The 27,442-nt window shown below is 38.6% G+C and overlaps 2 protein-coding genes across 2 annotated transcripts in view; both read left to right on the top strand.

Annotated features, from left to right (window-relative positions):
• The window catches only part of PTTG1IP2 (PTTG1IP family member 2), a 45,871-nt gene extending 29,799 nt beyond the window's left edge, over positions 1 to 16,072 (top strand). Inside the window, exon 6 of the mRNA XM_089316180.1 lies at positions 14,630 to 16,072. Within this exon, the coding sequence (XP_089172306.1) occupies positions 14,630 to 14,679 (50 nt within the window). The 3' untranslated portion in view covers positions 14,680 to 16,072. The remainder of the gene's footprint in view (positions 1 to 14,629) is intronic.
• The window catches only part of CDK14 (cyclin dependent kinase 14), a 724,945-nt gene that overhangs the window by 605 nt on the left and 696,898 nt on the right, over positions 1 to 27,442 (top strand). The gene's annotated exons all lie outside the window — the stretch shown is intronic.

The raw sequence follows: 27,442 nt of genomic DNA, 5'->3' as shown, positions 1-27,442 counted from the left end.
ATTAATACTTTGATACTTTATTGCCACTTTCTACATCCACCTGCACAAAGAAGCTCCCTATCTAGAGGGCTGTCCCATAATTCTGTGGGTTCTGAAAGAGTGACTGCAGATTAGTACTGAGGGAAGGGATGGTGAATGCAGGTAGCTTCAGAAGACCAGAGGCTGACAGAGGCCAGAATGGTCTCCTGAAGAGATAGCATTTGCCAGTTTTAAAGTTCAATAGGTCTAGGGTGATCATACGTCATTCAAACTGAATGAATTTAAGAGTGAAGGGGCTTCATTTTCTAATGCCTGAATAATATTCATATACACACACACATATCACATTTTCTTTCTCCATTCACCCTTTGGTGGACGTCTAAATTGATTCTGTATCTTGGCAATTGTGAATAGTGCTGCAGTTCACATGGGAGTGCAGGTCTCTCTCTTCTAGGCTGATTTCATTTCTTTCAGATATATACTCTGAAGCAGGATAGCTGGGTCATATGGTAGATTTATGTTTACATTTCTGAGGAATCTCCCTACTGCTTATATGTTGTTGACAGGATTGAGCATCCAATAAACTTTTTTATCAGGCAGTCTTTCAATATCTATTAAAAATTGGGTGTTCACAGAATTATTCTTAGGTGTTTAAATCCAATTGAAAATTGATCCCTGTTAAAAATAAGTGTGGGAATAAGAGAGGGAGGGAATGTACAGTTTGACACACATTCCCTCAGACTTACCCCTAAGGGCAAAACTAAAACTTGCCATGGGACTCCAAATCCCATTAAGTTGGCAGGTACCAATGGCATCTTACTAAAGTGATTAATTTAAGTTTATAGCTGATCATAAATATAGGAATAAGTGTCAAAGAGATCACATAAACAAGACCAGTGTCTGCTAATAATAATTGATAGAATTAAAAAGGAGAGAACAATCCAACATGGGAAGTAGGATACACAGCAGACTCATAGAATGGCAAATGCCCTAAACAGCACTGTGGCCTCAGAATCAGCCCTTGAGGTATTTGGATCTGGCTAAAAAGCCCATGAGAGCATTTCAGGCATGGAAAGCCTAGACACTGTGGCAAAAAATGACCTACATGAAAGATCTCTGTGAGTGAGATCCTGGTGGAAAGAAGGGACCATCGAAGAAGGAGGTACCTTTCTCTGAAGGGAGGAGAGAACTTCCACTTTGATTATGGCCCTGTCTAAATAAGGTTGGAGTTTGTGGACTCAAGAGGTTTCCATAGCCTTGGCAGCTCATGACGAGAGCTTCAGGTGATTACTGACGTCATAAATAAGTCTGTCAATTGTTAAATCAACAACAGGAGTCACTGGGGTACTTACTCCCCATGTAAGACCTCTGTCCTTAATATGTTGTGCTATGAGAATTAATGATAAAACTAGTCTTCAAACTGTCCTTTATACTATGTGTGTCTGTATGGGTACAAACTGTTGAAATCTTTACTTAGTGTAGAGTTGATCTTCTGTATATAATTAAAAATGAATCTTAATAAAGAATAGGATGGGAGAGGGAGTGGGAGGTAGGACAGTTTGGGGGTGGGAGGATGGGTATGGGAGGCAGAACCACTATAAATAAAATCTTTCTAAAATAAATTGGGAGTTCAGAGTACTTGACCTGGTAATTCCATTATTAGAGATTTTTTTCCCTAGTAGAAACATGTAAGTCACCATAATAGTATATGCTGATTAAACTGTAGTGAAATTTCTGAATTTGTCCAGGTGTGACATACTAAAGGGCCATTTTATGGCTCATACTACTACTAGAGTACCTGAAATGTAATGTATTAGAGTGAAATAGACACTCTGAGATTCGATGATTGTTCACAGCCCTTGTCTCTTCCGTTGAGGAACAGTGATTTTTTTTCTCTCTCTCTTTTCATACTATTTGTTGAACTCCTTTGCTTAGTGTAGGGTTAACTATACATTCATTAAGTAAACTGAAAATAGTTCTTTGTAAAAATTAAGAATAGGAATGTTAGAGGGAGGAGGAAGAAGGGTTAGAGTGTGGATGGGAGGAAGGGTAGGGAGAAGTGTCACTATATTTCTAAATCTGTATATATAAAGTACATGAAATTCGTATAACTTAAATAAAATCTAAAAAAAGAGTTGATCTAGGTCTGTGGAGCCTGAAGATTATGTAATCTGGGGGGGTTCTCATTTTAAAAAATAATTTTAAAAATAAATTTTACAAAACATTTGACTCCCAAAACATGTATTTAGGACCCTTCCAAGCACCTTGAAAAAGCTGGGCTAAATGAGGTTTCCTAAAGCTTAAGCTATACAATACAAGCACATATTTTACTAAATTGTAATATTTTAAAAAAGAGAATATTCACTTTCTTGACTAGACTTGATAAGAATGGCATTGTCTTATACCATATGTGGAGATATAAATTAGTGCAACAATTCTAAAAAAGTTTGCTAGTATGTATCAAGAGCTTTGCATTTTATTCACTCTGTTCCAATTATGTCACTTTTAGGGATCTATCCCCCCAAAATACAGGTTTTTAACAAATTTAGCTTTATGATGCATCTGAAATTAATCATTGTTATATGGTATGACATTCAGATCCAATTTCATCTGTCTCTGAGTGGGTATCCAGTTGTTCCAACACAATGTATTTATTTTCACCTTATTTAATTATTTTTAATTATTATTTTTAATTGAAAAATAAAAATTACATCTATGGTATACAACATGGTATTTTGATATATTTATAACATTTCAGAATGACTAAATCAAGATCATTAATATACCATTTTTGTAATGAGAACAAATTCAAATGTTCTCTTAGCAATTTTCAATTATATAATAAACTTTTTAACTATAATCACCAGGGTGGGCATTTGGCCTAGTGGTTAAGATTGCAGTATTCAGAGTATCCAATCAGTGCCTCTGGCTCCTGACTCCTGCTTCCTGTGGTTCCTGGGAGAGACAGTGGTGATGGTTCAGGTTGTTGGGTTCCTGGCACTTAAGTGGAAGACCTGGGTTGTGTTTCTGGCTCATTGTCCTTCATGGGCATTTAGCAAGTGATTCAGTGGGTGGGAGCTCTCCCTGCTATCTCTCTTTTTCCCTATCTCTCAAATGAATAAATAAATTATAAAAAACTATAATTACCCTGTTGTACAATAGATCTCCTGAATTCATTCCACCTATCAAACTGAAATTTTGTAATCTTGACCATTACTTCCCCAATAGTCTCCATGCACTGACTCTCCTCCCCGGTAGCCTCCTTATAGTCTCTGCTTCCGTTTGTCTACCTTTTTAGATTCCACATATAAATGAATCATTCAGTGTTTGTCTTTCTGTGCCTGGCTGGTTTCACTTAGTTTAATAGTCATTATGCTTATTCATGTTGTAGCAAATAAGTTTCCTTCTTTTTTGAGGCTGCATAGTATTTCACTGTGCATGTTTACCACAATTTATATCCCTTCATTTGTTGGTAGATACTTAGGTTGACTCCATATCTTGGCTATTGCATGTAACACTAGAATGAACATGGGAGTGCAGATAACTTTCGACATACTAATTTCATTTCCTGTGGATATATACCCAGAAGTAGGATTGCTGGCTAAGATGGTAATTCTGCTTTTAGTTTTTTGAGGAACTTCCATACTGTTTTCCATATGGCAATACCAATTAATATTCCCATCAACCGTGTGCAAGGATTCCCTTTTCTCCACATACTCATTAACACTCATCTTTTGTGTCTTTTTGATATTAGCCATTCTAACAAGTATGAGAAGATATTTCTTTGTTGTTTTAATTTGCATTTCCCTGATGATTAGTGATATTGAGCATTTTCCCCATATACATGTTAGCCATTTGTATGTCTTCTTTTGAAGAATAAATATTCAGCTTCTGTGTTGTTTGATTCCTTAGGTACTTTGAGTTTATAAGATATGTGGTTTGCAAATAATTTTTCCACTTGTATAGGTTTTGTCTTCACTCAATGGATTATTTCCTTTTCAGTGCACATGCTTTTTGGATTGGTGCAATTCTATTCGTCTATCTTTGCTTTTGTTGCCTGTGCTTTTAGAGTCACATCCAAAGAATATTAGCAATATTCTTATTAACTAACTCAGTTGTCAGCATGAAGCTCTTTCCTGGCTTCTCCTAGTAGTTTTACAGCTTCAGGTCTTATATTTATGGTATGGTATTATATAGGCATCTTAATTTCATCCTTCTGCATGTGGATATCTAACTTCCTCAGCATCATTTATCGAACAAATTATCATTCCGCAGTCATGTGTTCTTGACACCTTTATCAAAGATCAGATGACTTTGAGTGCATAGATGTACTTCTGGTGTATTCGTTCCATTTGTTTATGTGTCAGTGTGGTACTCATAGCTTGGTTTATTGGCTGCTTTGGATATTTGGTGTCTTTTCTAGTTCCATATGAATTTTAGAAATTTTTAAATATTTCTTTGAAAACTTTCATTGTAATTTTGAGAGAGATTCCATTGAATTTATAGATCACTTTGGGTAGGATGAACTCTTTTATATAATTTTTTTAATATTTTATTTATTTATTTGAGAGGTAGAGTTACAGACAGAGAGAGGGAGAGACAAAGAGAAAGGTCTTCCAACTGGTTTGCTCCCTAAATGGCTGCAACAGCCAGAGCTAGGCCAATCTGAAGCCAGAAGCCAGGAGCCAGGAGCTTCTTCTAGATCTCCCACGTGGGTGCAGGGGCCCAAGTCTTGGGCCATCTTCCACTGCTTTCATAGGCCATTAGCAGAGAGCTGAATTGAAAGAGAAGTAGCTAGGATGCAAATCTGTGCCCATATGGGATGTCGGCTCACTCTCTCTCTGGCTCTCTCTACCTCTCAAATAAAAAAAAATATCTCCTAAAAAATAAATGTTTGCCATCAGACCTAGAACTTTTCTTTATAGGAGATTTTTTGTTGCAGATTCAATCTTCTTCCTCATTATTGGTCAGTTAATATTTTTTGTTTCTTTGTAATTTAGTCATGATTATATGCTTCTAGAAATATATCCATTTCTTTTATGTTTTCCAATTTGCTGGCATGTAATTAGACATAGTACTTCTTATGATCCTTTGTACAGTTTCAGTAGTAATGTCTTATTTTCATTTTTGATTTTCTTTGAATCTTGATTTTCTTTGAATCTTTTCTTTTTTTCTTAATCTAGCAAAAGGTTTGTTGCTTTTATTCATTTTATAAGAAAACTCAGTTATATTGATATTTGTTATCAGTTTTCTACTCTTATTAATTTATTTTTGCTCTGAATTTCATATTTTCTTCCATCAACTAACTTTGTGATTAGTTTGTTATTTTTAAAGTTGCTTTTTTAGGCAACACTAGGTTGTTTATATGATGTTTTTCTTTTTTAATGCCATAATTTATTTAAACTTCCTTATTAGTACTATTTTTGCTCTATCCCTTGATTCTGGTATGTAGTTTGTCTTAGGAAATCTTTTTCTTTCTCTTTGATTTCTATTTTGACCTGTTGGTTGTTCAAGAACATACTGTTTAGTTCCCATATACTTGTGAATTTTCCAGCTTTTCTGCTGTTGTTTCTAGTGTCATATCATTATATCAGAAAGAATAGCTGGTATGATTTCAATATTTTAAAATTTTTTATGACATATAATTGCTTACCATGTGATCTATCCTGGAGAATGTTTCATGTGCACTTAAGAAGAATGTATTCTTCTGCTCTTGGGTGGGATATTCTGTGTGTCTGGTGGGTCTATGTGGTCCAAAATGTAGTTTATGTCCAAATTTTTCTCACTGATTTTCTGTATGGATAATTTATCAACTCTTGAAAGTGGGCAATTAAAGTCTCCTATGATTATTATTATCTGTCTCTCTCTTCATATTATTGCTTTATATTTGAGGTTTATCCTTGTTGAGTATATAATTATAATTACTTCTCTTGGTGTATTGACCACTTTATCCCCATATGTTGACCATAATATGGCAGTCAGAAGTCCTTACCTATCAACAGCCACCTTCAATGTAAATGGATTGGATTCTCCAAAATGACATACAATGGCCAAATGGATGAAAAAAGAAGATCCAACTATATACTGACTATAACAGACTTACTTCTCTTTTAAAGACACATAGACTGGAAGTGAGGGTATAAGAAAATATAATCCATACAAATGGAAAGCAAAAGAGTACAAGGGTAAATACACTTACATTGGACAAAGTAGACTTTTGGCCAAAAGCTGTACAAAGAGACAAAGTCAATATGCAATGGCAGAAGAGCCCATATGATTTTTTTCATAGATTAAATACTGGGTATATTTTTGTCCATTTATTCACTGCTGTTGGTCTGTCTGGCTAATCATCACAGTTACTTAACAATGAAGGATATATGACTTACTTTAATATGCTGTAATGGTATTAATCTCTTCTGTACCTCAATTACTCTTCTTATCTCCATTTCTCTCAATTTTATGTTCAAGCAGACTAAATACGAGTTGTCTATTCTAATTTACACCAAGTCTATTCTAACTTATACTGGAAATTACACAAAATTAAACATTTGGTCTCCAGAAAAGATGATCATTTTAGAAAATTCAAGGGTGGGGCTGGCACTATCGTGTAGGGGGTAAAGCTGCCATCTGCAGCACCAGCATCCCACATGGGCACCAGTACCAATCCTGGCAACTCCACTTCTGACCTAGCTTCCTGCTAGCACCTGAGAAAGCAGCAGAAGGTAGCCCAAGTGCTTGGGCCCCTACACCAACGTGGGAGGCCTTGAAGAAGCTCCTGGTGCCTAGCTTCAGATTGGCTAACTCTGGCTGTTGTGACCAGTTGGGGAGTGTACTAGCAGGTGGAAGATCTCCCCTCCCCTCCCCTCCCCTCCCCTCCTCTCCTCTCCTCTCCTTCTCTGTAACTCTTTTAAATAAAATAAATAAAATTTAAAAAAATAAAAAAAATTAGAACGTACTGCATGTGAAGTAATTAACAAATATATGAGTTTCTCTGATTCATTTCTTCCTGATGGTGGTGGTGGGGATGGTCTTCTCCTTCTCTTTCTCTCTCCTTATTTTTAAATTTATTTATTTTATTATTTTAAAGAGACAAAGATCTCCTATCTGCTGGTTTACTCATGAAGTGCACACTATTGCCAGGGCTAAACTAGGTCAAAGGTGGGAGCTGTAACTCAAACCAAGTCTACCACCTGGGTGGAAAGAACCCATGTACCTGAGCTGTCACCTGCTGACTCCCAGGGTACTCATTAGCAGGAAGCTGGAATGGAGATTGGAGCTAGGACTGGAACCAGACATTCCAGTATGTCATGCCATGTTCCATGTAGCAACTTAATCACTGTGCCAAACACTCACCTGATAAGTTTCATAGTGCAAATATACCATGGTAAGTTCCATGGTAAAGGTCCATAGGTACCCATGGTTCAAGTGCAGTCTTGAGAACTCATTTATGTGAGGATCAAGTAGGGCTTAATGGAGGCAGTGTGGCCTCTGAGCTGAGCTTAAAGAATAGAAAAGATGTCATCAGGCAGAGATTGGAGCTGCAGGGAAAGAATTTTCAGGACTGGAAGAAGATGAGCAATGAAAAACGTGAAGGTTAAAAAGTAGTGAATATACATAAGTAATGGTAGGTAAATTGTGCTGTACATTCAAAGTGTAAGGAAGAGGTAGGGTGAGGGATTAACAGCTGACATTCCTTGGGCACTTACAATGTCCTCGGCACTGTTCCAAGGGCTTTCCACATATTAATTCATTGAATCTTCACAACAACCACGTGAGGTAAATCCGAGTTTTATCCACACTTCATAAATAAGGAAACCAAGACCTTATATAGCTTTTGTGTAAAATAGAAAGTAGTCCCACTTCTGTGAACCTGTAGACGCCCTGTGCTCACACAGAGCTTGATGATGGCACATGCATGGGCTATGTGTCCATCTTCACCCTCAGGCAGATGCCTCTTGTGGGCCTATGCTGGGATGTACAGGGATCCTGCTCACCATCATGCTGCTGAGCAATCTGGCCCTGGATCTGAACGTTCACCATAGGATGAGAAGGGCAGTGATCCTTTCCTTATTTGTGAACAACCTTAAAACCCACACTTAGGAATGTGGACTCTAAAGAGACTGTGGAGACAGAGCCTGTATTTTCAGTGAGTGTAGAGGCATTTTATAGGTGGGGTGGGGGATAACATTCACATTTGTAAAAATACACCTTTAAAATTTTATTTCAGAATAGTTTTAAATTTACAAAAAAATTCAAAGTAGTACAGAGTTCCCATATACCCCACACCCAGCTTCCCCTGTTATTAACATCTTACATTAGTAGATTTGTCACAATTAACAAACCACATCTAACTTCCTCTATTATTGACATCTAATATTAGTGTAATATGTTTGTCAAATTAATGAATTCCATGCCAAAATTCCCCTATTTTTTTATACAAACTCCCTTTATCCCCTCACCCTCCCAAATTCTAGTAATTACCATTGTGTGTTCATATTGTGTTTCTTTCTCTCTCTCTCTCTCTCTCTCTTTCTCTCTCTTTTTAGCTCCTACATGTGAGGAAGAGCATTTAGTATTTGTGTTTCTGTGTCTGGCTTATTTCATTTAACATGATCTCTTCCAGTTCTGTGTATTCTGTTGCAAATGACAGAATCTCATTCTTTTTATGGTTGAATAGTGTTATATTGTATATGCATTCCACATTTTCTTTTTGTTTTTTAAATATTTTATTTATTTATTTGAGCAGTAGTAGAGTTACAGATAGAGAGAGGAAGAGCCAGAGAGGAAAATCTTCCTTCCGCTGGTTCACTCCCCAAATGGCCGCAATGGCTGGAACTAGGCCGATATGAAGCTAGAAGTCAGGAGCTTCCTCTAGGTCTCCCTCACAAGTGCAGGGGTCTAAGCACTTGAGCCATCTTCCACTGCTTTCTCAGGCCATAAGCAGAGAGCTAGATTGGAAGTGGAGCAGCTATGACTCAAACTGGTGCCCTTGGGATGCCAGCACCACAGGCAGAGGTCTAACCTACTATGCCACAGTACCAGCCCCTCCACATTTTTTTATTCATTTGATGATGGACACCTGGGTTGATTCCATATCTTGGCTGTTATGAGTATGTATCTCTTTGATAACAATGATTTCATGTCTTATGAATATATACACAGTAGTGGAATTACTTGGTCATATGGCACATCTATTTCTAGTTTTTAAAGCAATTTCCATGCTGTCTTCCATACTGGCTATATTTATTTACATTCTCACCAGCAGTTTATAAGAGTTCCCCTTTTGAGAGAACGATCCATCATGGGAAGCAGGATACACAGCAGACTCATAGAATGGCAGATGTCCTAAATAGCACTCTGGCCTCAGAATCAGCCCTTAAGGCATTCAGATCTGGCTAAAGAGCCCATGAGAGTATTTTAGGCATGGAAAGCCAAGACATGCTGGCAAAAAAACAAAAAAACAAAAACAAAAAACAAAAAACAACAACAAAAAAAACACCAACAAACCTAAATGAAAGATCTCTGCTGCAAGTGAGATCCCAGTGGAAAGAATGGGGCCATCAAAGAAGGAGGTACCTTTCTCTGAAGGGGAGGAGAGAACTTCCACTTTGACTATGACCCTGTCGGAATAAGATCGAAGTCAGTGAACTCAAAAGGCTTCCATAGCCTTGGCAACTCTTTACTAGAGCCTAGGGAGATTACTGATGCAATAAACAAGAGTGTCAAATTGTTAAGTCAACAACAGGAGTCACTGTGTACTTACTTCTCTCTTTTTTTTTTTGTACTTACTTCTCATTGTGTTGCCTTTAGCTTGATTTTTTTTTCCTTAGGGTCGCTTTGACTATTCTGGGTCTTTGGCAGTTTCATATGAATTTTGAGATTTTTTAAAATTCTTTAAGAATGTCATTGGTATTTTGATAGCGATTACACTGAATCTGTAGATTGCTTTAGGTAATGTGGACATTTTAATGATATTAATTTTTCTAATCATGAACAAGGAATATTTTCCTATTTTGTATGAGTGTTTCCTATTTTGTATGGAGTTGGTAGGAGAAACTGGGAAGTGGAATGGATGGATTGAAGAGGAGAGATTCAGGCAGGAAGACCAGTTAAAATCACAGTGCCAACCATTAAAATCAGTTCAGATGAAAACCAAAAAATGTGTGGAGGTGCTAGAAACTGGGAGGAAGTGAGAGCCTTAATGACACTTCAGAGTTGACCAACCCAGGTGACTATTTGGTTTTTTTATTTTATTTTATTTTATTTTATTTTATTTATTTATTTTATTTTTTGGCAGGCAGAGTGGACAGTGAGAGAGAGAGAGACAGAGAGAAAGGTCTTCCTTTGCCGTTGGTTCACCCTCCAATGGCCGCCGCGGCTGGTGCGCTGCGGCCTGCGCACCGCGCTGATCCGACGGCAAGAGCCAGGTACTTCTCCTGGTTTCCCATGCGGGTGCAGGGCCCAAGCACTTGGGCCATCCTCCACAGCACTCCCTGGCCACAGCAGAGAGCTGGCCTGGAAGAGGGGCAACCGGGACAGAATCCGGCGCCCCGACCGGGACTAGAACACGGTGTGCCGGCGCCGCAAAGCGGAGGATTAGCCTAGTGAGCCGCGGCGTCGGCCCCAGGTGACTATTTGTAAGAATAAAAAAAGAGTCACCAGAGGAGACTTTAAAGTTTCCAATTTGGGTGACTTGAAGATAGTGATGCTATTAATATAAAGAGGGAAAATGAAAGAAAAGGCAAAAAATTCTGGTGGGAAGGGTCAAGTTTACAGATTGAATTTGTGATAATAGCAAGACATGCATTCAGGAACTTCAGCCAGGAGCTAGGATGGTGCCTGGAGCTAGACGTTTATGAACTGGAGACCTATATGAGGAAAGAGGGGTCATGAAGCCATGGGTGTGAGTGACAGTGATTGTGGTCTGTGCAGAGAGAAAAGCAGAGGTCGAGAATGGCTGCATCAGGATGGTCTTAATTTACTGTGTGGACGTTCTTATCAGGTTGTAATCTACCGTGTGGAAAAGAGGTCATGGTGTCCCCACATGGAGAAGGACTCACGGGTGAAGACACACAGTGCTGAGGTGCCAGCCAGGGTCCGTCAGGAGCACTGACGCACGGAATCAGCAGAAGCTGTTCACACACATAGTCTATGCTATAAGCTGCAGAAATTCTGTCAAGCTATTGGGATGTTTCAAGGTACTAAGAAGTATTTTGCTAAATAATGGGTCCTCTGGGAGTGGCAAATTAGATTGTAGCTTTCCAAAGTACCTTGAATTGCAGGATACATATTAGATATTAGGAAAAGCATCATACACACAAGAACTATCTTACAAGATAGTGGTTGCCCAAAGTATGGTCAAGAGAATCTGAGCAGTGCCCAGGCTCAGCGGGAGAGAGCGCTGAAGCCACCAGGAACATCCACCCTGGGTGCGGGAGCCCGGAGTCCTGCGCTGAAATTGTCCTTCCCTTCATTAGATGCTTCCATGCTGCTGCTGAACTCTGCGTGCCTACAGTTCTCAGCACCCAGTTGATCACACATATCACTGGGGAAAAAAAGAAGAAAAGAAAGAGGCAAATAAGTCCTCATGATTTTGTGGTAGTCTAGTCTTCCAGTTCCTAGATTTGGGAAACAAAGCAGAATGTCAGGCTCTCTAGAGTGAACGAATGAAACAAGCAAATTATATGCCTTTAGTAACATAAGTAAGGGAGAATCATACACACATTTTCCACTCAGCCCATTCCTAATACAAGGTTTAACGGTGCATGTGTGCACACGTGCCTTTAGTTGTTCGGAATTTTAGATAGTCTAGTGGGAGTATCATAGGGAAAGGAAATTCTTCCTGAAAGAGAAAAGTTATTTAAATCTGTCCAGTTCAAGAAGTGAATTATAGAAAACTATGGGCGGGGACCATAACAAGCAGACACTGAGTTGAGTTATTCACCAGGAGAGTTCATGGTAAGGTCATTAGTAAAATTTTAGATGAGACTTTGCATAGTTCTATGTAAATAATTGTTTTGCAGCTCTTGTTTTATAAGTACTCATTGTCTATTTACTTTTACATTTATCTATTAATCTATTTATTTATTTACAATTACATTTACTATTTTTAATCTTTAAAAAGTTATATACAACACTTCAGAAAAATATTATAATTTAAATAACTATGGGAATAATTTTAAAATGATTTTGTTTTACAAAATTTGAGAGCTGTAACCCTTTGTATTTCTTCTCACACTTTACTCCGTTGTAAGCATCTACAGCAGTCATTGTTGTTACATGGGAATATAAGCTGCTCTAGTCCTGGCCTATCTCCAGTCTCTTCTGATGAATTTTCTTTTTCTTGCCCGCTGACATTTTCAAGGGTCAACTTTCATAATCCCTTATATGAGAGTGTAAGATATCCATGGTGCCTGCAATCAAACTTAAAATCCAATTGCTGAGAAAATAACCACTAGAAATAGATAATGAACAAGAAAGTGTTACTAAAAGGTTAGACAATAGATCTACAGGGATTAATACAATCATTTTATACCTTGATTGCATTCCTTTTTAAGAAAACAGATTTATTTATTTGAAAGTCAGAGTTAAGAGAGAGATCTTCCATCAGCCGGTTCACTCCTCAAATGGCCACAGTGGCTGGGGCTGGGCCAGGACAAAGCCAGGAGCCAGGAGCTTCTTCTAGATCTCCCATATGGATGGCAGGGACTTACAGGCGTGGGTCATCTTCTGCTGCTTTCTCCAGTCCATTAGCATGGACTTGAATTGGATGTGGAGCAGCTGAGACAGCAACTGGTACCCATATAGGATGCTGGTGACACTGGTGGCAGCTGAACCTGCTATGCCACAACCCTGGCTCCTGATTGTATACTTACACCGTTTTCAGCCACAGATGAACTCCTTAGTGAGATAGGCAGAGACCTTCACAGTTTAGACTCAAGATATAAAACAACATATAATAAAGGCACCATTACCATTTCCTTTGCACACTTAATATTTCTTTTCTTGGATGTTTGTTACTCTATTTTCTTTCTGATAAGGGACTTTGGCACCAAATCCCAGTATTCATTTCTAAAAATATTAAATTGTTTTTGAAAACTCATCTTAACTGCCATTTCTAAAACATTTTCCTGGTTTCCCTTAAGCTGTAATTATCTTGTGTTCCCTGCTTTACTTTCTCTTCTTTCCTGGCATTCATCTGAATGTAGAAATTGTGTTCCATTAGTAGAAGTGCAGAAATGTAGACAGTTCCTGTCTTTGATACCCTGGGTGCCTTCCTCTCTCTCTGTCTCAGTTTCCTCATCTGTAAAATCAGGGTTAAAAAGAACTGTTTGTTCACGTGTGGTGAGAAAATGAACTAACATAAGTAAAGCAGTGATAAAAGTGCCTAGCACATAGTAAATTCCACTGGCAATGAGGGCTTCTGACAGAGGCTTACCTGGAAGATGGTAGGTATACACACTGACTCGAATAGTAGTGATAAAGCTGTGTAAACTTTGAGTACAGTTTGTTCTGAATCCAACAAAAATAAATGGAGGTGGAAAGGGATGCATCAGGATAGATGGAGTTGGTTGAATAAGCATTTATTAAATTTTTACCGCATGCCGTGCATTAGGGACACAACTTGAACAAGACAGGGAATGTTCTCTGCCCTTATGGAACTTATATTCCAGTGTGGATATGAAAAAGTGAGGGAAAAGGAAAAAAAAATTTAAAATTGTGACACTGCTGGGAAAAAGGGAAGGGACTGAAAGGATTAGGGAACCTACTTAAGATAAAGAAAGGTCTCTCAGAGAGTGTAGCGTTTAATCAATAGCGTGAGGAGTCATCCAGAAGAGCAGTAGGGGTGGAGCATATGAGAGGTAGGCCCCAAGGTGAGATGCAGCTTGGGGTGGCAGAGGTTCAGGACGTGGAGACACACAGAGGGATCAGTCTGTGTAGAGATTTGTAGGCCATTACAAGGAACTGGGGTTGCCCTGGACCTGAGGAGAGGATGTGATTTTCAGAGGGGCTTAATTAAGCCTGTGCGAAATAGAAATGTGTGGAAGTAGATATTTGAGACGAAAAAGCAAAGGCATAGAGTTGTGACTAAGAGTGTGTCAGGAGACGAGAACTAGTCAGATGGAGTTGCAGAGTTGCACTGGGGAATATGAAAAACTATTTTTCTTTGGAAGGTGTCATTCTGCAGAACAGCTGCTGCTTCGCAGGGATGGACTTTGACAGGATTTTTCTCAATTCAGACAAAAGTTGAACTGATGTGGTGACCTTTTGGAATAGATGATTTCTTTACTGCCAAGTTGAACCCTTTCTGGGAATATTTGTGCTGAGTGAGCGCTAACCCTAGTGCAGGGTGGTTTCTTCTCATTCTCTTTCATGTCAGGAGAAGGAAATAAATCATTTATGTTAGTTTGGGTAATTGAAGAAGCTTTTCATTTCCAATTTGCTCTGGTGTGTGTGTGACTAATTTGAGTTTATAATCATTATTACCCATGTACAGCTTTTCAAGGGATGAACCAGGAGTTGGAAAACATTAAGTTTCTATAAAAATTGATGTAATGGTCTTGAACTTAAGCTTTCTGGTCTTAATGTGAAACTTGAGAGTTAACATTGTATTATATTTCCAATAATGACTGTGTCCTTTTTCTTTCAGGCTTCCTTCAGGATATTAATCATCCTTACAGCCTCTTTGAGAGTGACTGAACTTCCAACTTCCCTTAAGTTAAAATTTTAAATTCTATTGAGCATTTTTGTAGGGTGTTTCATTCCTTTTTACATTATGATTTTTTCAGTAATTTGAAAAAAGCTCTATAAACAAGATCTTATGGTTAGTTAAAATTTTAAAATATTTTGAACAATCTCCTGTCTAGCTAATTTTTCATTCTTCATATTTTTCCCTTTGAACATAAAGTGGGATAATGTTCAAGGACCTGAAGTTCAAATTTATATATGTCTTGAGAATTGGAGGCTACATCCTATGACTCTGTCTGACATTGTTAGTTCCTCATTAGTATTACCACACAATAAATATTCTAATTCTAATTTTATTTACATTTATTATCACAAAAATGTTCCACTATTCAAAATCTCCTCTACAATAATAAATTTGAGGCAATGATTGATATTATTAAATTCTGTTGATGATATTTCAATAGTCAGTAATGCCTTTAAGATATATAGATATTTTTAATTCTCAAATAAGAGGAATGAAAATCCTTTATAATATGAGAATACTAAAGAATGTTTTAATAGAATAAAATTATCCAACTAGCTTCAATAACAAATGGTTTCTTAATTAAATACAGTAATTTTCTGAAATATTTATTAATAATTGTTTTACCAATGATTTTCATTTATATTTAAAAGGTTTATTTATTTATTTTAAAGTGAGTGTTACAGAGAGAGGGGAAGGGACACAGAGATATCTTCCATCCTGTGGTTCACTCCCCAGATAGCAGCAGTGGCCAGGGCTGGGCCAGGCTGAAGCCAGGAGCCAAGAGCTTCATCTGGTTCTCCTAATAAGTCCAGGGGCCCAAGTACTTGGGCCATCTTCTGCTGTTTTTTTTCAGGCCATGTTGGGAGCTGGATTGGATGTGGAATGACTGAGACATGAACCAGATGCCATATAGGATGCCTGTGTTGCAGGCAGTGGTTTTACCCATGCTACCACAACACCAGCCAATAACAACTTTTTTTTTAAAAAACTTATACCGGCCGGCACCGCGGCTCACTAGGCTAATCCTCCGCCTTGCGGCGCCGGCACTCCGGGTTCTAGTCCCGGTTGGGGCGCCGGATTCTGTCCCGGTTGCCCCTCTTCCAGGCCAGCTCTCTGCCGTGGCCAGGGAGTGCAGTGGAGGATGTCCCAAGTGCTTGGGCCCTGCACCCCATGGGAGACCAGGATAAGTACCTGGCTCCTGCCATCGGATCAGCGCGGTGCGCCGGCCGCAGCGCGCCAGGGCCGCAGCGGCCATTGGAGGGTGAACCAATGGCAAAAGGAAGACCTTTCTCTCTGTCTTTCTCTCTCACTGTCCACTCTGCCTGCCTGTCAAAAAAACAAAAACAAACAAACAAACAAACAAACAAAAACACCACAAAACTTATACCTATTAGGCAAAATTTGGAAAAAGAAGATATTTGACATTATTGCCATTTTCAGATATAAACATGTTTGATGTTATTTCCATTGGTTTTTGATATAAAACCAATAGGTCTTAGCTTTATTTGGGGGTATAGGGCATATAATATCAAAAATTATGGAAGAGTGATCCATTGCCATAGTAGATAAAGGAAGCTTGACTCTATATATATTTAGAAGTAACCCCCCCACAACCAGATTTCAAAGTGGAAATTATTTGAAATAGAAAAACTAAATTGATCTAAGTTAAGGTGGTTACCACTCCAGTATGACATATTCATATCTTGATTGGATCAGATATTGATTTCTAAATGAGGCAGAAATATTGATTTTGAACAATTAAGACAGCAATGAAGAAATCTCTTTTGTCACACCAGATTCTCAGAACAAACTCAGCCTTCCTCCATTCAGTACCAGGTCATCTGTCTCTTGGTTGTCTGAGGTTCTTTCTTTCCACTACGGTTGTTTCTTGGGGTTTGTCCTTACTTGGGATGGATGTTGAGCCTCACTGTCAGGGGGAATGTTTTGTAGTGCTCTCAATTTGTCTTTTGGGTTTTTTGGTTCATAGTTTCTTTCAGTTGCTTTTTTGAGATTTATATTTACCACATAATGCCAGTCTCACTCTTCAGTTGAAAATATGATGTTGGCATTTGGATATGGTGAGGAGACAGCAGGAGCCCAGGCAATTCCAGTTTTATTAAAGTTGCCGCAGACGACAGCTTTGTCCTCACAATTCTAGATCAGTGGAGGTGCTGGTATGTGGAGAAGTTAGGAAGAGTAAACAGAAAGCATGCTCGTTTTGACTATTTATAAAATTACCCCTGCAAGGTTTAAATATATCTTATTTCTTAGTAGAGGGATTCATAGCTTTAATTTTTTAAAATTTATTTGACAGGTAGAATTACAGACAGTGAGAGAAAGAGAGAGAAAGGTCTTCCTTCCGTTGGTTCACCCCCCAAATGGCTGCTACAGCCAGTGCTGCGCCAATCCGAAGCCAGGAGCCAGGTGCTTCCTCCCAGGGATCCCTGGGTACATTCCTCCTGGGTACAGGGCCCAAGCACTCAGGCCATCCTCCACTGTCTTCAGGGCCACAGCAGAGAGCTGAACTGGAAGTGGAGTAAATGGGACTAGAACCCGGTGCCCATATGGGATGCTGGTGCTGCAGACGGAGGATTAACCAAATGAGTCACAGTAACGGCCCAAGGGATTCATATCTTAAAAGTGTGCTCACTTTTTAAAATTTTATTTATTTATTAAAGATGTATTTATCTATTTGAAAGAGCCACAGAGAGCAAGAGGGAGAGGCAGAGAGGGAGCATGAGAGTGAGAGAGTGAGAGAGAGAGAGAGAGAGAGAGAGAGAGAGAGACAGAGAAAGACAGAGATCTTCCATCCACTGGCTCACTCCCCAGTGGCCACAACCAGGACCCAGGAGCTAGAAGCTTCTCCCAGGTGGGTGGCAAGGGCCCAACACTGGAAGCACTTAGGTCATCCTCCGCTTTCTTTCCAAGGCCACCAGTAGGGAGCTTAATCGGAAGTGGAACAGGGGCCAGTGCTGTGGCACAGTGGGTAATGACGCTGCCTGCAGTGCCAGCATCCCCATTTGGGCGCTGGTTCGAGTTCCAGCTGCTCCACTTCCAATCCAGCTCTCTGCCATGGCCTGGGAAAGCAGTAGAAAATGCCCAAGTCCTTGGGCCTCTGCACTATGTGGGAGACCCTGAAGAAGCTCCTGCTCTTGGCTTCAAATCAGAGCAGCTCTGACCATTGTGGCCATCTGGAGAGTAAACCAGCAGATGGAAGACCTCTCTCTCTCTCTCTCTCTAACTCTGCCTTTCAAATAAATAAGAAAATCTTAGAAGAAGGAGAAGGAGGAGAGAAGGAGAAGAAGGAAAAGAAGAAGGAGGAGAAGGAGAAGAAGAAGGAGGAGGAGGAAAAGGAGGAGGAGGAGAAGGAGGAGGAGGAGAAGGAGGAGGGGGGAGGAGGAGGAGAAGGAGGAGGGGGAGGGGGAAGAGGAGGAGGAGGAGGAGGAGGAGAAAAGAGTTGGGACACACACTGGCACCTACCTGGCATGCTGGCGTCCCAGGCAACAGCTGTACCCCTTACACTGTAATGCTGGCCCTCGTGCTAATTATTTGAATGTTAAACATATAGCCATTTTTTGTTAGTTTTCTACACTGATAATGATTTTAAAACTTCTAATCTCATTAATTGATGTTATTTTTCTAGTTTTTAAAGAAGTTATTTCATAGTCAGATTTAATAAGTATCCATATATTATAATTCTATAATGTACAATGTTATTTCAAGAGAATTAGATTTTGGATTTGTTTGCTGTTGAATGAAATTATTTTTTGTGTTCTCTTCAGCTCTTTTATTTCATTACCTATCAGTGAATCTGAAAAAGTAAAGTGCAACTCTTCTGACTGCTATGAAGAATAACAATTTGCAATGAGAATAAGTTGATAGTGTAGTAATAAGGTCTGGTGATAGCTTTCCCAGGAGACTCTTATGCAAAAATGATGGAAGGCTGCCCATCATTGCACACTGAAAGCTGACATTCTTGACTTTAATAGGAAGGCATTTATCTTTTGCACCTGCTCCAGTATGAGTAGCTGTCATGTACACCAACAAAAGAGAGGAAAAGCTGTCACTATGACTTAAGAAATACGCATTGGCATAAGAAAATGAAAAAATATTTTGAGCAGTTAGAATTTATTTTTCTACTCTGTTATGCCTGGTTTCTATAGTGAATTATTTAAATTTTGTGTAATTCTGTTAGTATATTCCTATTGAGTTCATCAGTATGACTTCATCATTATAGAAAGCTCTTTGAATTATTAAACAGTGCCTGGTGTGTATGCTTTAGGTATAAAAGGTTAGTTCATTTATGATTCCAGAATTTTCAGTGGTAGGTAACAAAATGAAACATTTAGAGAAAATGTAAAGGCAGTTTTAGAAATACATCTATAAGACATATAAAGTGATAATCAAAAAATTCCTGAACTTTACTAATCAGAATAAAACAACTAAATAATGAAATATAAATGTATTTTGAAATTAATTATTAGAAAAACAGAAGGTTCTCATGAGGTTTTAAGATTCTTGACATGTTAACTATGGAGCCAAGCCTTTAAATGTGTCAAAAATATTGAAATGTTACTTTTTCTCACAACTTTACTGGGTAAAATTTTGAAGGAAGCCTGTCATATCTCTTTTACACTTATGTTTTACCAACAGATATTTCCATTTATGACTTTTTTTCCTGCTGCCTTTTAATTTTTTCTTTCCTCTTAAAATATGCACAAAATTTTAAATTATGCACACCCAAACAAATTCACAGGGTGTGTACATATAGAAAGTATAGTGTAATTTCATTTGATTTACTTTTTAACAAAAATACTAAAATGAAGCCTCAAAAGTGGTTTCCTTCCTTAAAAATATTTACTTTAGTAATTATTCATTTATTTCAGTGCTACTGACAATTCATAAAAAGTGGTTGAATCTCTTCCTTTGAAATGTCCTTAACAACCTGCTTAACATTTTTAAAATATACATCTTCAGCAGTGGCAGTCATCATTCATTGAGGGTGGATGAGAACTGGAGAATAAGAAAATGGCAGAAAGGAATTCAGAGCTGTGATTGTTTCAGATAATCCATTTTGATTTACTGAAGTCAAAGTCTGGAATAGGCTGTAAAAAACATTGCAGATGTGTGTGTGTGTGTGTGTGTGTGTGTGTAAATGGAAAAAGAGAGGAAAAGGAGGGGCCCAAACTCTGATGGCAATTTGAAAAGAAAAAACCAAAATGGTTTCAGCAATTGTTGAAAAAGCACATAGAACTTTCCATGTTGAGTGTTTTGAAAGAGGAGTGTTCATATTGGAAGTACTGGCAATTCAGTAAGCACTGAAATTTTGTAGATTTTCACTTATGCATCTGAGCCCATTATATTCATGTTGGGACTTAAAGTGAACAGCATATAAGTTAAAACTGAATCTCATTGAATCTTTCTCAGGCTCTTCCAGCTACCTGCATCAGTCTATCCAGAAAGCTTACCTCCTCACCTTGTACCATTCTGTTTGATTGTTACTGGGGAAACATATTATCTTTCTTGAGTTTCTGAAATTCTTGAGTTGCACAGATAACCCTGAATCAAGATGACACCAGGAAATATTGGCTTTGGATAGAAGGAACAAAGTAAATTTAGAAGAGGGAAAGAAGCCTAGATTCAGGGACACAGTTACTCTCTAACCTAAACTTTGTGCTTTTTTCCTTTAGAAGTAATAATCTGATGAGGGAACAAAAATGACCAATTTAATATAATTGCTAGGCCAAGTTCGTACTGATTATCCAAACTTCTTCATGACTTTGCCACAAGAGATTGAGTGAATGCCTAGAATAGAAGGTCAAGTTTTAGATTTAGGAGACCTAGCCCTAGCTCAGCTCAGACGCTAATTTACTGGTGGTTTTGTCAAGTTATTTCAAGAAAATGGTGGCTTTCTTATTTTCTAAATGAATAGACACAGAGTAGAGCCTCCGTTTTATAGATAAGGAATTTTAAAAACCAAGGCAGCCAAGTTAAAACAAGTTGCCCAGGATAATATGGTTTTAAGAGATAAAGTTAAGATTTGAAAATACACAGCTTTTGTCTCATAGGAAGCTGTTACTTTCTGAGATAAACAGCTCGATTCTTTCCCTTTAAGTTTGTCTAAAAATCATTCAAGAAAGCAGCTGGCTATTATGTTAGAAAAGACTCCTCTGTCAATGAAACCCAACAGTTCTGTAGGAAAATGCTTTCTCAACTGTACAGAAAAATCTATGCTTGGTTTCAAAGTTCAGAATAGGTTTCCTTTTTATCACTCTTGTTTGGTTCAAATGCTTCCAGTGATTTCCAGCTCAGATATTTAGTTTGTTCATCACTGTGAGGAATCCCAAAGCACATAAGGTAATATAAAGGCAGTGTTCTAGTCATCTGGAACACAAATACTAAAACTCTAGGGAATCTGGTTTCATTTTTAGGAACAGTTTTGTATATCCAATGTTTAACCCTAACTAACAGCATTTGAGAACCTACTGTGTACAGAGCAGTTTAGGCTATTCCGAATAATTGCAATAAGAACATTGCATATAAAAATATTATACAGTGCCATTGGACATCATGCACTATAGACAGATTCTAACTAGTAGAAAGGATATTTTGCTGCTCTCACCTAAAAACAGAAATTATTTCATTTTAAAATATAGTTATAACAGAAAGAAAAATCAATGAATGTTCATAAGCATCTGCAATTGTTTTATGAGAAGAAAGCAGAAAAATAAAGCATCCATTTGCTTAATCAGGTGTCTCTGATTCTCTGTGATTTCTCCTCCAAAATGCATGGCAAGGTATTTTCAAAGCAACCCTTTGTATTCTATAATTTTACACATTATGATTGGTTGCACTTCAGGAAAACTAAAGGCCAGAATTGCTAAAAGGTAGAACTATTTATTATGTCTTTTAAAATTGAAAAATATTAAATATACTGTATTATATGGCTATATAATTAGCACAACTGATATTTATAGTATATACTATTTAGTTTAAACATATATTTTGATATCTTAATTTTAAACATAGCATATTGCTAACTTTTATAAAAATGTTGGCCCTCAGATCTTTTAATCAAGATGTAAGTTTTGCTATATTTTCCTTTGAGAATGAATCACGTGCATTATTATTATTAGCTTACATGATAATAATGCATTTTATGTAACTTTCTGTTAACAAAGCATTGTCATGACATAATCACCAATGAAATAAAAGTTTTCCTTTCCACATGTTCTTTTCCCTTCACTGTCACTGTCTTCATTCTTTGAGTAACTATATATCCTAATTTTCCAGAATATATCAATTTATGTCCATTTTATCAGTGTAATTAAAAACAGCCCCATCAAGTTAAGCGCATGAAAATATATTCACCATCATTAGTCATTAGGGAAATTCAAAATAAAACCAAATTGATAGACTCATTAGAATGGCTACAAATAAGAACACTGACCAGACCGATTTTGGCAAGGATGTGGAGAAAGTATAATTTTGTACAAGACTGTAAAGAATGAAAAATGGTGCAGCCACTTTGGGAATTTATTTCACAGTTTAAATTTCTTAACAACTGAAATACACCCAGCAATTCCACTCCTAGATATCTGCTTTGTTGAGGATTTTTGCATCAGTGTTTATCAAGTGTATTGGCATGTAACTTTCATTTTTTGTTGTGTCCTTGTCAAATTTGATATTAGGATAATGCTGACCTCATACAATGAGTTTGGAAGAATTCCCTACTCTTCAGTTTTAGGGAATAATTTAAGGAGAATTGGTACTAGTTCTTTAAATGTTTAGTAGAATTCAGCAGTAATGTCATCTGGCTTGGGGTGTTCTCTGTTGGGAGACTTTTCATTACTGATTCAAATGTCATTACTCATTATTGATCTGCTTGGCTATTCTATTTCTTCACTAATCAATTTTGGTAAGGTGTAAGTGTTCAGAAATTTTCCATTTCTCCTAGATTACCTAATTTGTTGGTGTGTGATTATTCACAATAATCTCTAACGATCATTTGTATTTCTGTAGTGACAATTGTAATGTGAGCCTTTTTATCTCTGTTTTAAGTCTTTGTTTTTCTTAGTCTGGCTAAGGGTTTGATAATTTGTTTGCTTTTTAAAAGAACCAGCTTTCCATTTCACTGACTTTTTTTTTTTGGTATTTTTAAAGTCTCAGCTTCATTTATCTCTATTATGGCTCTTACTATTTCCTCTCTTCCCCTAATTTGAGGTTTATTTTATTGTTGTTTTTGTAGTTTCTTAAAGTACAGCACTAGGTTGTTCTTTTGGGATCTTCTTACTTTTTTATTTTGTTTTATTTTATTTTTGACAGTCAGAGTTGGACAGTGAGAGAGACAGAGAGACAGAGAGAAAGGTCTGTTTAGGACATCTGCCATTCTATGAGTCTGCTGTGTATCCCACTTCCCATGTTGGATCGTCCTCTCCCTTTTTTATTCTATCAGTTAGTATTAGCAGACACTAGTCCTGTTTATGTGATCCCTGTGACTCTTAGACCTATCATTATGATAAATTGTGAACAGAAATTGATCACTTTGACTAGTGAGATGGCATTGGTACATGCCACATTGATGGGATTGAATTGGAATCCCCTGGCACATTTCTAACTCTACCATTTGGGGAAAGTCGGCTTGAGCATGTCCCAAATTAGTACATTGTGTTTCAATTTTAATTTGTTTAAGAAACTTTTAAATTTTCTTATTAATTTCTTTTTTTTGATCCATTAACCAATGGAGTAAGTTGTTGAATTTCCATGTATTAATACAGTTTCTAAGTTTCTCTGTTTCTCTTGTTGATTTTTTTTTTTTAAGATTTATTTATTTATTTATTTGAAAGTCAGAGTTACACAGAGAGGCAGAGAGAGAGAGAGAAGGAGAGAGAGAGAGAGGTCCTCCATCCACTGCTTCACTCCCCAATTGGCCAGAAGGGCTGGAGCTGTGCCAGGAAGCCAGGAGCCAGGAGCTTCCTCCAGGTCTCCCATGTGCATGCAGGGGCCCAAGGACTTGGGCCATCTTCCACTGCTTTCCCAGGCCAAGAGAGATGGATTAGAAATGGAGCAGCTGGGACCCGAACTGGTGCCCACATGGTATGCTGGCATTGCAGGTGGTGTCTTCACCCACTATGCTGCAGTGCCAGCCCCCATGATTTCCTTTTTTAAAAGTTTTAATTTATTTTAGAGAAAGATGTGGGGGGGGGGGAGAGAGAGAGAGAGAGAGAGAGAGAAACTAAAAACTAAGACAGGGAAAGAGCTCCCCTTCACTGTCTTGGACTGGGCCAGGACTGAACCTGGGAGCTGTGAATTCAATCTAGGTCTCCCACATTGCTATGAGAAACAAAACTAGTTGAGCTATCCCTTCTGCCCTCCAGGATCTGTGTTACCTGGAAGCCAGAATCAGGAACCAGAGCCAAGAATTGAACCCAAGCACTCTAATGTGGCACAAGGGTCCCTTAACCATTGTCTTAAACATTAGGCAATATGCTCACCCCTTAATGTGATGTCAATTTTAAAACTTTGTTAAGAATAATTTTGTAACATACCCTGTGATCTATCTGAATGTTCTGTGTGCTGTTTAGAAGAATGTGTGTTTTCTGCTGTTGAATAGAATGTTAAACAGATCTCCAGTAGTTCCAATTGGTCTAGGAATGGTTTAATTCTACTGTTTGTTGATTTACTGCCAGAATCATTTGCCATTACTGAAAGTGAAGTGCTAAAGCCCCTACTATTATTGCATTAGAATCTCTCTCTCTTTGGTCTATTATTATTAACTTTATATATTTGTATGTTCCAACATTTGCTATATCTATATTTATAATTATTTCTTCTTGCTGAGTTTATCTGTTTAATTATGTAATGACCTTACCTGTCTTTTTTAATACCTTTGATTTAAAGAATATTTTATTTGATGTAAGTATGACTATTCCTGCTTTTCTTTGGGTGGTATTATTGCATGGAATATTTTATTCTATTCTTTTACTTCCAGTCTGCACATATTCTTAGAGGTTAGTCTCTTGTAAGTATAATGTAGTTGTGTCATGTTTATTTTATCTATTTGATCATTCTTGTTTAATTGGAAAATTTAATCCATTTATATATATATATATTTTTTTTTTTTTTGACAGGCAGAGTGGACAGTGAGAGAGAGAGACAGAGAGAAAGGTCTTCCTTTTATGTTGATTCAATGGCCGCTGTGGCCAGCACACCGCGCTGATCCGAAGCCAGGAGCCAGGTGCCTCTCCTGGTCTCCCATGTGGGTGCAGGGCCCAAGGACTTGGGCCATCCTCCACTGCACTCCCGGGCCACAGCAGAGAGCTGGACAGGAAGAGGAGTGACCGGGACAGAATCCGGTGCCCCGACCAGGACTAGAACCCGGTGTGCTGGCGCCACAGGCGGATGATTAGCCTAATGAATCGTGGCACCAGCCTAATCCATTTATATTTAAGATAATTATTGATAGGTGATTACTCCTATTTTCATATTTATTTTCTAGTTTTATTGTAGCTCTTCTCTCTCTCTCTCTCTTTTGCAATCTTCCTTTATGGCTAAGTTCTTTAATAGTAATTTTCTTTAAGAGTAGATTTTGATTCTGTGCTTACTCATTTTGGTAAATTTTTAATAGTTTTTTGGTTTGCAGTTGCCATGAGACTTACAAATACATCTTCCATTATTACAAGCTACTTTTTAAGATTCATTTGTTTATTTGAAGGCAGAATTGGGGGAGAAGAGAAAGGAAAAGAGAAAGGGGATCTTCCATCCGCTGATTCACTCCTCAATTGGCTATAATGGCTGGGGCTGGTCCAGGCTGAAGGCAGGAGTCAGAGCTCCATCTGGGTCTCCCATGTGGGTGGCAGGGGCCCAAGTACTTTTACCATCTTCTACTGCTGTCTTGGGCACATTGGCAGGGATTTGGATTGGAAATGTAGCAGCTGAGACTGGAACTGACGCTCATGGTATGCCAGCATTGCGGGTGGAGGCCCAATCCACCGCACCAGAAGGCTGGTCTCTGACGAACTATTCTAAAAAGATAGCAACTTATGGGCCCACACTGTGGCATAATAGGCTAAGCTTCATCCTGCAGCACTGGCATCCTATATGGGTGCTGGTTTGTATCTGGTTGCACCTCTTCTGATCCAGCTCTCTGCTTATGGCCTGAGAAAGTAGTGCAGGATGGCCCAAGTGCTTGGGCCCCTGCACCCTTGTGGGAGACTTGGAAGAAGCTCCTGGCTCCTGGCTCCTGGCTCCTGGCTTCAGATTGGCTCAGCTCCAGCTTTTATGGCCATTTGGGGAGTGAACAGCAGATGGAAGTCTGTAACTCTATCTCATAAATAAATAAATAAAATGTAAAAAAATTAAAAGATAGCAATTTAACATTGATTATAAAGATGGGAAAAGAAACCAAAAATGTAAGAGAGAAAAAAATTTTAATAAAAAAACCTCTACATTCACAATTTTTGGAAGTAATACTCAGGAAAACCAGACTCTACTTTCACTTTCTGCCTCAGCTCCTCTGCCTTCATCTTTCTCATGGCTGCCCTCTACTCACAGAACCATGCACCTCAGCCCCATTTCTGTCCAGTCCTGTGTTGTGTAGCCTGTCCGCAGGATTTCCAGAACCAGTTCTTCATACCACACAGGATTTCTGGATATCCCTCAAGTGTCTGTTTTCTGACATGCCTGGAGTCTCTGGTATGCCTTAGACACCTGGGCACCCCCGAGTTACAATGTTCATTCTCTTCTCCTCCCTCTCCCTGTGGCTTACCCATGAATAAAATGTCTGCCTTAGTTTCCCCGTCCGTAGTCTCATCTTTTTTACCTAATGCTGGTGGCCCTATTTTTAGGATCAACCAGGTCATTCTGTAAGAAAAGACATAAAATATCCCAGAACTCAGTGCCAAATTTCTCCAGTATTATGCCTGACCTCCTAGTTTAAAAATCTATCCATCCTTCTTCCAACAATATTCCCAATTTTTGTCTGGAATTCACTCCTCATTTTTATCTGGGTAGGCTGGGTGGGCTTCTGTCCTAAACCATAGGGGAGGGTGCTTGGTTCTCAAGATATCCTGTTTCCACAGTGATTGATTTAGAGATAAGAATGTGACCTTGAATTCCTTACCAGAGAAAATGTCAGGACCTCTCCAACTATCCCCCACCCCCACCCTGGAAATTCTAGGAAAGTTGCTCCCTTTCTTTGGTTAAACTTTTTTTTAAGAAAGCTTTTATTTAATGAATACAGATTTCATAGGTGCAACTTTAGGAATATAATGGTTCTTTCCCCCATACCCGCCCTCCCATTCCTACTCCTGCCCCACCTCCTCCTTCCTCTCCCATTCCATTCTTCATTAAGATTCATTTTTAATTAACTTTATACACAGAAGGCCAGCTCTATACTAAGTGATGATTTCAATAATTTGCGTGCACACACACACACACAAAGTATAAAGTACTGTTTAAGAACAAATTTTAGGCCGGCGCCGTGGCTCAATAGGCTAATCCTCCACCTAGCGGCGCCGGCACCAGATTCTAGTCCTGGTCGGGGTGCCGGATTCTGTCCTGGTTACCCCTCTTCCAGGCCAGCTCTCTGCTATGGCCCGGGAGTGCAGTGGAGGATGGCCCAAGTGTTTGGGCCCTGCACCCACATGGGAGACCAGGAGAAGCACCTGGCTCCCGGCTTCGGATCAACGCGATGCGCCACGGCTGCGGCGGCCATTGGAGGGTGAACCAACGGCAAAAGGAAGACCTTTC

Source organism: Oryctolagus cuniculus, chromosome 16 (assembly GCF_051225735.1).
Source record: "Oryctolagus cuniculus isolate XC-2025 breed Fujian yellow rabbit chromosome 16, ASM5122573v1, whole genome shotgun sequence".
NCBI lineage: Eukaryota > Metazoa > Chordata > Mammalia > Lagomorpha > Leporidae > Oryctolagus > Oryctolagus cuniculus.
The sequence above is the reverse complement of the archived record's forward strand: the minus strand, read 5'-3'. Positions and strand labels throughout refer to the sequence as shown.